Here is a 14,541-nt window from a genome sequence, read left to right on the forward strand (position 1 = left end):
TAAAAACATGAATAAGTAGCTTATATTTAAAATCTAATTCCAAAACTATTCCCACTACACATACCAAGACCAAATTTTTTTTCTCTCCCAAATTCTAAATTTTACACGATTTACCAAATAATTTCTTAAGTGTATTTAAGTATAGTCAGATGTGTAAGAAAAACACTTCTGATGCCACTTGTTCAATTTAGCCACCAAGATTTACTGGGTACCGACGTGTCTTTGACATAACTTTTAATATTTTTATTTCTTAAATCTTAAACTTTAGGTCGTCTTTATTTCAAATTCCCTTCCCTTTCCAAAAAAACAGAAACAAAAAACACTATAGAATAAACCATTTGGGTTTTTTCCCCCAATACTGCATGAGTGAAATGATCAAAAATTATGGGCCATATCCATATTTGGCCAGTAAATTCCATATGCTATTCAGTTTACATTTCCAACAGCACCCTAGTCAGTAAATAAATATAATCTCAAACAGATTTTGCGGTGTTTCTATTTTAATACGACCACAGGAAACCAAAAATAATAGACTAGATTATCTTTCTAGAATTCTAAGATTAACCAGTGTCTGATTTAAAATCATATTTTATATTTTACATATTAAAAAAATATCTGGCACACTTAATTCTGGCTTTACTAACAAAAGCCTCTACCCCAAGATGAGGAAAACATCCTTTTCATTCTTTAACTAGAAAGGTTAAAAAAACAAAAAAGCCACCCGCTTTAAGGTTTGCATTTATATTTAAGTCAGCTCTAACAAACCCAAGAACTCACGTTCAAATCCAGAAACCTGGCGATCAACAAGACATGAGTAATCTGTGAGCACAATCCTTAGGATTGACATACCACTCCATCCGCCCTCCCTCACTATCAATCCACCCCCAAAACCCCAACCCACTATGCACACGATTAAATATGTCTTCCCCAAGAGAGCCGAGAACGCCGAGAAAGAGCTCCCCTTTGAATGAAAAGGCATCCTTTGCTAGCCTAGAGGCCCTGGCCGGCTCTGCGATCCTAGCTCCAATAGGGCCCCATCTCGACGCCCAGCACGTCCGCCCCGCCCCGGGCCCTCTCGAGTCCCCTTGGACGACAAAACCAGCGTATATCCAGGACTGACAGTTAAGGCTGCAGCAGCCACGGCCACCAGGGGCCTACTCCTGGCACCGGCCCCTCAACACCACGCGCCCCCAAACACTCTATCCGGCAGAGGTGGGGGTGGGGGAAGGGATGCCTATCCTTGCCAGAAGGGTCCCGAAGGATGGCGAGGGCAAAAAAGGAGACCGAGGGGAGATCGCGCCTCCGGGCCCAGACCGCGTCCGCAGCAACACTAACCTGTCGTCGCCCCCGCGCCTGGGCTGCGGCCCTCGCAGCTGCGGCCGCTTCACTGGTCGTCGTCGCCCTCGCCCACCGCCTCCGCCCGCCACCGCCTCGTTCCCTTTCGCTGCCGCCACCGCCGGGGCTCATGCGGGACCCGCGCTTCCTTCTCTGGAAACCGAGGCCGGGAAACGGGGCACTTAGGCCGCCGAAAACCCGGCACTCGTCGCTAGCCGCCGCTGTCTGTCCACACTGGGGGGCTGCGAGGCCCTCCTGGCAGGGGCTACAGGCCGCGAGCTACTGAGAGGAGGAGCTGAGGGTGGCGCCGCTGCCCGCGACCGGGGTCGGTAGAGGTGAAGCGTAAGTCGGAGCGGGTGGCAGGCGCCCGGGTCGGCAGATAACTAAGCGATGGCAGGGTGCGTGAGCGAGCGAAGTGTGATGCGTCGGGATCCTGGCGATGGGTAAAAGGCCCTGTCGTCTCCTGTAGTCACCCCGAGCCCAGCGCCACCATCTTGGGAGAAACGCGGATCTCGCGACCGCGGCGCAAGACGGGAGGACTGGCTGGGCGGGCCGAGTATCCCGGCAGGCAGCGCGCGCCTCCCAGCCAGGCGAGGACTCCAAGCCGGACGCGGGGACGCGGGGCGGTGCTAGGATGAGCGCGGGAGGGCGGGGCGAAATTCCGTGCGACTCTGCCCTCACCTCCCGCTTACCGTCGCCGCCGGCGCAGGGGCCCGTGGGAAGGGGAGATGGCCCGCGGTCCCGCGGAGTCTCTTTAGGGTTGGTCGCCATCTTGAGACTGGGCAAAAAGAATAATCTCCCTTTTAAGCCCCTACTCTGTCGTCTAATAGAATTGGGTACACTCTGGAAACCCCAGCGATCCCCAGAAGGGTTGGAGTCCCGGGCCTACCCAACCAAGAAACGCCTCCGATTTTATTGGGGAATGAATTGATTCCATATGTCAGCTTGGGCAGTGTTGATAGCCCCCAGGCCCGAGGCAAGGCAGAACCGACAGATACTAGGTTCCGACCCGAATTCCTTTTCTCCCAGAGCTGCACTTGTAAACATTTCAGGGGTGTCCCGAGAGTGTGGGCCAGTGTTCAAGGACCAAGGTCATCTGCTTAGGCCACTTGACAACACAGGATGTGATTAGAAGGTAAAAGCCCACCTCCCATAGTGTTGACATTTAGTGGGTTGTCAAAGTAAGTGGTCTCTTAGTTGACTCCATGAGGGTAGAGGGTAATTTTAATCCATATAACAGCCTAGCCTTTTTAAATCCATGTGTCATACTTGGTACTAGGGCGACTTAAAAAGGATTGGGGGTTTTTTTTGTTGTTGTTTGTTGTTTGTTTTGTTTAAGGGGGATTTTGCTAGCGAAGTTATTTTAAAAATCACTAATTCAGTCTTAAGGTTTTCCACTTTTTGGATAAGCCTTTAAGTACTATGTGATACACCAGTCATCTAGTATTCAGAAAATGTTAATGTCATTAATCAGCAGTGAATTTTTACATTGCAATTCTTAACATCTTTTTTATAAAAAATCAGGTAATTGACATTTTTATACATAAATGTGTATATATGGATAGAAATAAGCCACCTCCCACCTATACTCAATTATTAAATTATAAAAAATAAGCAAGAGTAAGTTATTCTAGGACAGTTGATGATAAATGAAAGTATTAAGCTATGTCTGATTGTAAGATATTTTTAAAATATCTTTATTCATTTACCATTTCTCCCCCATTATAGATTCACATTTGGAAGCTACTGGCAACTGAGAATGAAAATCTTTGAATACTTTATTAGAATAAATAAAGCAAAATTTTACTACTAGATTTATCATATGAAGATACTTTTAGCTATTTTATTTTCTCTTAAATAGGAATTGTCTGAGTAAGTGAAATTAATTTTATAATAGACTGAAGTTTCAAATGTGGCTGAAATCCATGAGTTCTAAAAGAGTTTCAAGACTGAGGGAAGTAAATCTACTTTTAGATGTTGAAATGACTATTCTGGTTTTAAGTAAGACCAACAAAAAACCTAATTCTTCCTGGGAATCTGAAAAAATTACCCTTATCCTTTTAATTCTTCAAGTTAGATATATATATTCTTGTGTGTGACTACTGTGTTAAACTTGACACAGGAACTCTCTGTATTTTTTGGTTTACCCATTTTTAAATTAAGAAATGTCGATTGATAAAAATTGTCAGCAATGAATATTATCAGGAGTCCTCAGTTTACCAGTAGTGTTCCATTTCCATACATACGAGTTTTGATGAAAAAGAAAATGTTTATCTGAAACTAGACCCTTATTTCTCTTCAAGTATGTTTTCTCAGAAAAAACTTCATAACTAAGTTTGCAGTAAATTCTTTAGACTATTCTAGTCCAAATGAGAACCAGTAGTTTCTAATAATTTTCCCATTTCAGGTAAAAAGTAAAAAGCAGTATAATTTTATAAGTGTATACATCAATGCTATGTGAAAACTTTGAACTTGTGTTTACCCAGAACTGTGCCAGGCCTTGGAAATCAATAAAAGATCAACAATCTCTATCCTCCCCTCTAGAAGGCAGTTCAGGAGGATATCACACCTGTAAAAACTGAACACTTTTTCATAGTAACACAACACTGGTTGTGTAATTGTGGAGTAGAGTTGTCTATTAATATGAACTAATACTAATATACTTTTTGAAAATGAAATATTTTTCCCTAATCTGCCAGTGAAGTGGGAGTTTTTGACAGGGCTATTTCAGTGCTCAAATTTTCTTATTGATGTGAATTACAACAGATGAATTAAAAAACAAAACCACAATTTTTTATTATACAGCATGCCCCACAATCAGAAATAATCTGAGAGCACGAAGGAGAAAGTTCAGATGTGGTGATATTCACAATTGCTATTTTTAGGCTACATCAAAATAAAAAACACTCATCTCTTGAAAGATTCTAAGATTTTGGTGTATGAGTAGGTCCCAATATTTAACAAGTACTTCTGAAGCAAAATTAACTCCAAGAAGCATGTGATAAGTACCCAATAAATGTTAGTTTCAATAAATAAAGAACACAATAAATGTTAGTGCTTATTAGCAATAATAATATTAGTATTATTAATATTGTTATTTACTGTTACATATATCCAGTATGAACTCCTTAGTGCCCTGCTTTCATTCATACAGAGCTAAATTTGCCTTCTTCCTGACCTGTCAGGTATGAATCATCCTTCCTCCTTTATACAGACAATTTTTAAAAGGGGTCACCTCAAGACCCCTTTTAAAAAATTAACTCCCTCTATTTTTCCCTCTCCTGTTCATAAATTCTCCCTCTATTGACCTTGTCTTTTCTGTTTTAAAAGGTATCTATACTCAGATTACCATTTCCTTCCAAAACCTTCTTCAACTACTAAAATTTAGCACCTACCTCCATTTTACTTTATACATTCCTTGTATCATAATAGCTAAATCAAAGGTTGCTTCTCACTTTTCATAGTATCTTATCTTTCTGCAACCTTCAACATGCTAACCAATGCCTCCTGGAAACTGCTCTTTGGTTCCATCACCTTAAGTTCTCTGGCTTTTTTCCGAGTGTTTTGGGCCACTCTTCCTCTCCATCCTTGGTTCTCTTTGCCCTCCATATTACAATTTACATGTACTCTTTCTCTGTCACTTTGGTCAGAGTTCAAGTCTGAATATTGAACATAGACCTCACTTGGAAACTTAAGACACTTAAGTTTTCAACCCTTTGTAGGGAATTTGAACTAGATTTCTATAACACCCCAAGCACTGTCCCATTTTCCACCATTAACTGAGATGGGGATATCTGTGCAGAGGAGCAGATTTTAGAATAACAAGAAGGAATTCGGTTTTGACAATGCTAAATTTGAAAAGCTTATTGGATAGCTGTAGTAGAGACTGCTTGCTCGTTGATCCCTAATGTGCATATCAGTTTACACATCCTGACCCCTTAGTGTGTCATGTCACTAAATTCTGGCCAATAGACTGTGAATAAAAATGATATTTGTACCTTCTGGATCACACTATTGAAAGAAATGATGTTAGACTGCAGTGGTGCATGCATGTAATCCCAGCTACACAGGAAATTGAGGGAAGAGAATCACTTGAGCCCAGGATTCCAAGGCCTGCCTGCGCAACATAATGAGACCCTCTGTTTAAAAAAGAAGAAGAAGAAGGAATTTCACATGCTGTTTCCCCTCATCCCTTTCTGAGGATTGAAATGTGGTGAGCTGTTTTGTTGGAAGGTTTGAATGATGGTATTCTCATCAAAATTTATGTTGAAACTTACCACCCATTATGGTGGTACTAAGAGGTAAAACCTTATGGAGAAGTGATTAAGTCATGAGAGCTCCGCCCTTATGCATGTAGATTACTGCGCCTATAAAAGTCCTGGAAAGAACTACTTTAGACCCTCCTTTGCCCTTCCTCACCTCCATCATGTGAATAGCATTCATCTGTTGCAGAGAATGCAACAAGGTATCATCTTGGAAGCAGAGAGAAGCCTTCATTGGATACTGGACCTGCTAGTATCTTGATCTTCAGACTTTTTAGAACTGTGAGAAAATAAATTTCTATTCTTTGTAAATTACCCAATACCAGGTGTTTTGTTATAGCAGCACAAATTAAGATGGGGAAGGCACTCCCATTATCACAGAGCAATAAGGAGAGTCCTGAGGCCTTCATTAGGCAAAGTCTGTGTATCAGTTTGAACTTCGATTTGAATCAGCTGCTAACATTTGTAATCTTCAATGATTATTTTAGATCCCTTTACTGCAGCTGAACTTGTATCCTAATATAAGAGTCTGGAGTTAGGGGAGAATGAAACCAAATCATCCTACCATCCTTGACTTACTTGATTACTCTACCATCTGTGGAAGTTCCCAATCAAAATAAATCTTAGAAATCCTAGAGTTCTTTCTTCCAAGAGGCAAAGTCACATATTTCTTCCAAAATTCATGTCAGGTAATGTAGCAAAATAGTTAAGAGCACAGGCCTCCAATTTACCTGCGAGTGACAAGATGCCAAGCAAGATCATAATCCCTCCTCAGTTTAGTTTCCTCATGTATAAAAAGAGTTGTTTTGAGGATTAGATATTAATGTACATAAAGCACTCAGAAGAATGCCCAGTGCATAGTACAACAAATATGAATTTTTTTTAAATCCCAAATCTCAGTTCTGCCAGATACAGAATCTTTAGTATTTCAGTTGATATGTTTCCTTACCAGTAAAGTAGGAAAAATAATAGTAATGATTTCATAAGGCTACTATAGGCCTTTGTTCTTCCATTCAGTATTAGTTTTGAGCAGATCTTATGTAGTAACACTATTCTAGGTGCCAAGAATAGAGCAATCAACAAGACAAAGAGACTACCTTCATGAAGTTTATGATCTAACAGAGAAAGAAAATCAACATATATGTGGTGTGTCAGAATATGATAAATGTCAAGGACAACCATAAAGCAATAAAAAGGGAATAGAGACCGTTATAGGAGTTATATCATGAAGGGTGGCCAGTGAAGGTGTCATTGAAAATATGATATTCAAGCAGAGGCTTGACATAAGTGAGAGAATGAGCTGTGGGGAATATAATGGGAAAAATAACATTCTGGACATAAACAGCACTGAGACAAAAAGGTGCCTAGAGCCACCTTAGACAACGTAGGAATACACTATGGCTGGAGCAGAGAAAGCAGAAGTTAAAGAAGTCACCTTGGGTCACAGCCTGGAGCACTTTGTTGATTATTCTAAGAACTTGGGTATAGCCACTAAATGATGTGGGAAGACTCTGGAAGAGTTTGAGAAAGTTTTTAAAAATATAGCCTGTAGAAATTACATAGCTACAGTGTGAAGAATCAAAAATAGAGCATATAAAGTGTTTAATATCTGTCAAATGGGAAGTAGCCAGTAAATGGTAATAAGCACTATCATGATGATTCCTGATTTTATCATTATTTTTATTACCATTATTGTAACATTGATTTTCTCCTCTATAATGGCTTTGTTACTCTCTTAATTTAGCCCCTTAATGTTTCAGAACTAGACTGTAAGATCTACAAGGGCAAGGCCATAATATTTCATTCACTGTTTTATACTCAACACTCAGCAAATTCTTGTCTATATTATACTACTATACTACTGTATGTTCTTAACACAGAATCTTTTTTTAAAGAAACAACTATGACTATATTACTTCTTTTCTTTATCAATGGCTCTCCATGGCTTCTGAATATGGTCTAAAATTCAAGAACAAGGCTTATTAAATGTGGCCCCTGCCTCCCTTCCAGTTCCAGCTCCCCATATCAACATGAACTCATTTCCCAAGCAGTACTTACACACTTGAGTTATTCTGCATGCAAATGGATGAAAGTGGGTAGCTCCTCAAAAAATGTTCAAGTGAATGAGTGAATCAGCCCTTGTGAATGTAAAAGGGGTAAAAGAAAAGGAGGAAGTTAAGAACTAAGACCAGCGTGTCAAACAAAGGACCCTTTACTAAGCTACCATGTGATAAAGTAGTGTATCTTTAGATATTTCACATTTCATTTATGTCAAGTTACATAAGGTGGAGAGGTGCTTGCTTACGGAATTCAGTTGGGGACAGAAAAATCAGGCAAATTAATTTACTGTAAAAAATTCTCATGAATTCCAGTAACAAGGTAAGCAACAATGAATAATCTTTTAGAACCTTAGTATATCATGTATAAAATTAAGATAAAGTACTTGTGAATCTATGATTTACTCAACTACCAATTCACCTATAATGAATTCAACCACTAATTGCTCCTACATCCCAGACTACAAAGTAATTGAAGCAAAAACCTGGAAGTTCTATCAAATCATGCTTTGATTTGCTTTCTATCAAATCTCTCCCTCCTCTCTCTCTCTCTCTCTCTTTGTGCCTGCCTTAACTCAGCTGGAGAAAAGGTGAAAAAGGAAGCATTTCATTGAACATCAGTTGTTGCTACAGTTTTCGGAGCTTTCTGGATACAAAAGTTCCACTCAAATAGATGAAGCAACACTTAGAAATAGTTTTCCTTTTGACAAGTGCATCATTTGAGATTTCTAAATTCATTCATGCTGTATCCATATGTCTAATAATATTTTAAATGCATTTGTTGATTCTAACAGGATTGTAACAAAATATTTTTTAACCTAAGGAAGGGCACTGATTTAATAAAATCTTGGTATTAAAGATAGTGCAACAACTATTATTATTGGGATTTTTTTCATGGTCTCTCAACTAAAAAAGACATCTAGCTATGGAAGAATCATGAATATCATTTGTATTTAATAAATTTTTTTAGTCTTGCTTGACAGTGACATATAAAATACAAAATTCTGTTATCAGAATAAATTTTACTATGTAGATTCTTTGACACTGCTTCAAACAGAATTTTAAGAACAACCTTGCTTTTAAAAACCAAGATCTTTAAAGATAATGATATGGATATTATTTATAACAAAATATTTGTTACCTCTTTGTTTTTAAGTTCCTGCTAATCATAATAATCACTGCATCTACCTGTCAGTATTTAACACAAAGTTCCTGAAATTATAGTATATTTCCACAGATTAAATTTGTGTATTCATTAAGTGCCAGTTTCTTGAATAAGTTTAATTAATTATTACAACAATCTTGGCTATTATAAATTTTATGGATTAGAAAACTGAGCTTAGGGCTGGGGATGTGGCTCAAGCGGTAGCACGCTCGCCTGGCAGGCCTGTGGCCCGGGTTCAATCCTCAACACCACATACAAAGATGTTGTGTCCGCCGAAAACTAAAAAAAAATAAATATTAAAGTTTCTCTTTCTCTCCCTCCCTCCCTCTCTCTCTCTCTCTCTCTCTCCCTCTCTCTTTCCCTCCCTCCCTCCCTCCCTCTCTCCCTCCTCTCTCTCTCTCTCTCTCTCTCTCTTAAAAAAAAAAACAAAAACTGAGCTTAGAATAATAGGTAAGTAACATACCTGTCTCACAGCTAAAAACTAATAGGGCTAGAATTTAAGCCTACAAATACCTATGTATGTTCATATGTGTACTCATGTTCACATATATACATATGTGTTCTTGTTGTAGCATGTTGCTTCACCTAAAAGTTTCTTGAATAAACTTAATTAAGATAATTTTTTTAATTTCAAAAATGTTTCAATGAAATTAAATGTTTTTTTTCTTTCTTCTCTCATACTGGGGATAGAACCCAAGGGTGTTTAACCACTGAACCACATCCCCAACTCTTTTTAAAATATGTTTAGAGACAGGGTCTCACTAGGTTCCTTAGGGCCTTGCTAAGTTGCTGAGGCTGATTTCGAACTTCCAATTTTCCTGCCTCCATCGCCAGAGCCAATGGAATTACAGGTGTACACCACCACTGAAATATTTTATTAATCATTGAATATTATCTTTTTCATTGCTTCATGTACTATACCATAATAATACTTTCAAATTGCTCTTTTTTCATACTGTTCAGTTCAGTGGCATTTGGGACACTTAACCTGCCTGATCTGCCATAACCCCTTTCCAGTACCCTGCCTTAATCATATAATGTTAGAATAGCTGCTTGACTTCTTTAAACCTTGATTTCTTCAACAAGAGGATGATTTTGTGATGATTAAGTAGACAATATAACTGTTAAAGAGATAATGCATTGCTAAGGACTTAACTCAGTGCCTGGAACATAATAGATGCCCAATAAATTTTTGATGAATAAATGAATGAGATTGTCTTTTGTTCATGTTCCACAACAGATCTTGAGATAATGCTTTAACACAAGATTATTTGGGAAATAGCCCCCCTCAAAAAATTAGTTAAAAAAGTGATTGGGGGCAGAGAGACAACAACAAACAAGTGTCTTACCAATTAAGTGCCCACTGTGAATAACTAGAATTTACTTCTGCTGAGAAATTCTGGAAGCCAGTGCAGAACATTCACTTTACGGTTATCCTGAGTATACAACACAGTAATCTAATCCTACTGGCTTGCTGCAATTGGATCATGGAAGCTTCAACTGGTCAGAAAAAGCCCTAAGAGAAATTCTGGCCACTGGATCTAGAATTGGCATGCAGTACATTGGTAAGATCTAGGGAGACAAGAACATTTGCCCTGCACAGAAAATAAGGATCAAACCAGTCACATTTGTTGAATGTACTATAGTTTAGGTCTAGACATCATGCTTCCAGACTTAGAAACCTATTTTAGCTATCCCAACAATGCAATGCACATTAACCACGCCCAAGAGGTGGAATTATAATTCAAAAGACCAATTTATTAAAATTGAGAACTTTCATAAGAGCTGGAAGATATGTGATCAAAGCAGTCTTTTCTTATAAGAAGATAAACAGGACCCCCAATTAGCAGTTGTTTCCTCATGAAGATTGAAACGTAGAGAAAAGAATTTAAAGGAACTGACTTTTTGATGACAGTAAGCTTAAATAACTTGTAACTGTATGAGGTTCAGTTAGCTATAGTCAGTAAACAATGTATGGAAAGGCAGAGTCACAGAGAAAAAGTTTCATTAGCAACAAACCAGTAGTGTTGGAAGATGATTGCTTTTGCCTTCAATGACCATCTTTCCCTTGCCCTAAGGGAGAATCTTTTATATGATTTTTCAGAGGAAGTTATGTGGGTCCTGGACAGGTGGATGCACTTTGTTCAGTATTTCAAAAAGTAACCTCTTTGGAGAGTGCGCTGTGTACATCTTATCTCTTTCACATAGGTTAGCTAGAGTTGCAATCCTGTGGTTCTACAGAAGACATAAATAATGAAAGTTTCTGTGTTGATTACAATAGCCTATGACTGGTGTTAGTTGTGGTCAGTGTTCTTGGCAAACACACTTCCAGATGTGACCTTCTGCCATGACTTGGGACTAAGGAGTGCTAGGAAGAGAGGGTTTTTACGAATTTCTATATGATTTTAGTGTGCAGTTTATCTGCAAAAGACAAAGCATACAGAAGCAAAAAGAAACTTCTGAGAATTACGGGGTTACCCTTTCATCCCTATGCATCCAACTTCCATTAAGAATTGTCTTGATAAAAGAATGAAAATTTTGGGCTGAGGATATAGCTTAGTTGGTAGAGTACTTGCATCTGCATGCACAAAGCCATGAGTTCAATCCCAAGCACCACATACACAAAAAGAGAGGGAGAGAGAGTCAGAGAGGGAGAGAGGGGAGAAAGGGGGAGAGGAGAGAGGGAAGAGAGTGGAGAGAGAAAATTTTGACACTTTTTGGCCAACATTCTCTGGGAGAGTCACAGTCAGTATTTCCTGATCTAACTTTATCCACTGTATCCACTAGTGACTAGCCCTTGCATTGAGAAATGTCAGGTTTCAATTATACCTGGCAAGCCTGGAAGCCAATTCTTTGTTTTTAAAGTGACTTTATGTCAACCTCTGTTCTGTGGCATTATGTTACTAATCTGAAAGGTTACCATCCAAAAGGCAATCTTCTTTTTGTTTTTCTTTTTCTTTTTTCTGTTTGTTTGTTTTTGGTTTTTGGAGCTTTCCATTGTAGAGGCCAAGAACCAACAATATTATACTTTATTACCTGAATGATTGTATTCTCTTCTCATCCAGAAGTCTTTTCTGCTGATTCTGAACTTTTAGCCCCTCAAATCTATGAAAACTACCAACTAGCTCCTCAGATTTTCTATTACTCTTTCATGTCAATTATTTATCATATGAAACATATTTATTCTTACCTTTCCATTTCCAAGTCATTATTTAACCCAAAGGAAATAACACAATACAGGCTCAGGAGGCTGAGACAGGAGAATCAGAATTTCAAAACCAGCCTCAGCAACTTAGTGAGGCCCTAAACAACTTAGTGAGACCCTGTCTCAAAATGAAAAAAATAAAAAAAAGGACTGAGGATGTGGCTTAACAGTTAAGCACCAATTCCTGGTACCAAAAAAAAAATTATAATAACATAATAACCACACATATTTCTCACCTAGATTTCCTGATAGTTCTTATTTTGCCATATTTATAGTCATCCCTCTGTTATTTCCAACTATAGAATTATCTAGCATAAATTACTGATCTTTTTTAAAGAGAGAGAGAGAAATTTTTTAATATTTATTTTTCAGTTTTTGGTGGACACAACATCCTTGTTTGTATGTGGTGCTGAGGATCAAACCCGGGCCGCACGCATGCCAGGCGAGTGTGCTACCGCTTGAGCCACATCACCAGCCCCAATTACTGATTTCTTAACACTTTATTCCTAAACATCTTGGCATGTTTTTCCTGAGAAATGGACAGAGTGGTAACTATAGGTAGGTGGGACATGACTGGAGGAGGTAGGTCACTGGGGCATTCCCTGAAAGGGTTCATCTTCTCTGCAGCCCCTTTCCACCCCCCCCTCCTTCCTTGCCATCATAAATGGAGCAGCAGCACTTCTCCACCTTACTCTTCCACCATGATGTTCTGCCTTATTTGGGGCTCAGAGTAATGAACACAACTAGCCATAGATTAAAACTCTGAAACCATGAACCAAAATAAACTTTTTCTCCTCTAAGATGTTCTTTACAGGTATTTTGGTCACAACAAAGTAAAGCTGATTAACACAACTATTATTTTAATAAGCTTTTTTGCTGCTGTGACTGAAAGATTTGGCCAGCACAATGATAGAAGAAGAGTTTATTTGAGGGCTCGAAGTAGAGAGAGAAAAAGAGAGAGAGACACACGCACTCCACTGGCAAGATGCAAAATATATACCTCATAGCCACACCCCCAATGAACCACTTCCTCCAGCTACACCCCACCTGCCTCCAGTTACCACTCAATTAATCCTATCAGGGATTAATTCACTCATTAGGATAAGGCTATAGCCCAATCATTTTTTTTTCCAAACCTTCTTGCATTGTCTCACATGTGAGCTTCCAAACCATAATACCATTTGATATTTCACATTGATTCAATAACATTACCTAATAAAATATCCAGTCATTTTCCCCAATCATTTGAATAATGTTCTTTCTTTCTTTATTTATTTTTAACCTGTCCAAGATTTTATTAGCGGACCATAGCGGCCAGTTGCAGAAGAGAATGGGGCCGAGAGAGAGAGAGAGAGAGAGAGAGAGAGAGAGAGAGAGAGAGAGAGAGAGAGAGAGAGAGAGAGAGAGAGAGAGGGGGAAGAGAGAGAGAGGAGGGGGGAGAGAGGGGAGAGTAAGAGAGAGAGGGAGAGCAAGAGAGTAAGAGAAAGAGAGTAAGAGCTGAATAATGTTCTTTACATATTTTTCTCATCTAGGATCCAATGAAATATCACAAATATCTTTGTCTTATTTCTATAGTCTTCATTTACCTAGAAATATCCCCAGAATATTTTTTTTGTTGTTGTTATACAATCATGCTATTTAAAAAAGATTCCAGGGCAGTAGTTTTATAGAAGTTCCCACAGTCTGATTAATCTGATTGTTTCTCTGTGATTATATCCATGTAGAACATTGTTTGGGATTGGCATTACTGAGGTGATATTATATATTGATCATTGCATTGCATGAAAAGGCTCATGCAATAGTTTGTTCTATCATTGGTTAGGCTGCTTGGTTAACATGTGTCTGTTAGATTGCTCCATTATAAATGTACATTTTAATTAGTAAGTAATCTGAGTGGTGATACTTTGAGAACTGAGTGAACATTTCAAGAATTTACCTAATATTTTTTGACACCCATTGACAAACATTGTCTGAATTAACTTTAGATTGGTGGTTGCACAATGATATTTTTTCCCCATTCTTTCTATATGTACTAGCTGTGTTCTTTAATAAAGAAGAGCTGTGCTGGGGTTGTGGCTCATTGGAAGAGCACTTGCCTAGCATGTGTGAGGCACTGGGTTGGATTCTCAGCACTACATGTAAATAAATGAATAAAATAAAAGTCCATCAATAACTATATATATATATATATATATTAATAAAGAAGAACTTTTCCTCCTACCCACCACTTTCCTTAATATAGTTTCAATTTTTATTCAACATATCATAATATATCATTATTTGTTTCAGGGCTTAAATTGTTCAGATTTGGTCAGTTGGGGCTCTTTCATTTTTTAAATTTTTTTTTAGTTGTAGATGGACACAATAACCTTTATTTTATTTTTATGTGGTGCTGAGGATCGAACCCAAGGTCTCCTGCATTTGAGGGGAGCACACTACTGCTGAGCTACAACCCCAGCCCCAGTTGGGGCTCTTTCAAGTCAGTTTTTTGTTTGTTCGTCGGTTTTTGCTTTCTTG

General features: G+C 38.6%; 2 protein-coding genes across 8 annotated transcripts in view; one reads left to right on the plus strand and one right to left on the minus strand.

Moving 5' to 3' along the window:
- Nucleotides 1-1,478, minus strand: part of Ube3a (ubiquitin protein ligase E3A) — a 96,082-nt gene extending 94,604 nt beyond the window's left edge. For 2 of the 5 annotated variants that reach the window (XM_005316898.5, XM_013359140.4), the window contains exon 1: nt 1,336-1,478. The gene's annotated coding sequence lies outside the window, so the exon portion shown is untranslated. The remainder of the gene's footprint in view (nt 1-1,335) is intronic. The other 3 variants (XM_078049095.1, XM_078049098.1, XM_021728979.3) reach the window with 3 other exon arrangements.
- Nucleotides 760-5,912, plus strand: LOC144377684 (uncharacterized). 3 transcript variants are annotated; one of them, XM_078049101.1, is made up of 3 exons: nt 760-2,094; nt 2,365-2,470; nt 3,064-5,912. In XM_078049101.1, exon 1 carries the CDS (start codon nt 1,262-1,264, stop codon nt 1,619-1,621), a length of 360 nt encoding a protein of 119 aa, XP_077905227.1. In that variant the 5' UTR covers nt 760-1,261; the 3' UTR covers nt 1,622-2,094; nt 2,365-2,470; nt 3,064-5,912. The 3 variants fall into 3 exon arrangements, with proteins under 3 accessions (XP_077905227.1, XP_077905228.1, XP_077905229.1); XM_078049102.1 differs by having other exon boundaries at nt 2,388-2,470; XM_078049103.1 differs by having other exon boundaries at nt 760-2,470.
- The last annotated feature ends 8,629 nt before the right edge of the window (nt 5,913-14,541 follow it).

The sequence above is a fragment of the Ictidomys tridecemlineatus genome, chromosome 5, assembly GCF_052094955.1.
Source record: "Ictidomys tridecemlineatus isolate mIctTri1 chromosome 5, mIctTri1.hap1, whole genome shotgun sequence".
Lineage (NCBI taxonomy): Eukaryota > Metazoa > Chordata > Mammalia > Rodentia > Sciuridae > Ictidomys > Ictidomys tridecemlineatus.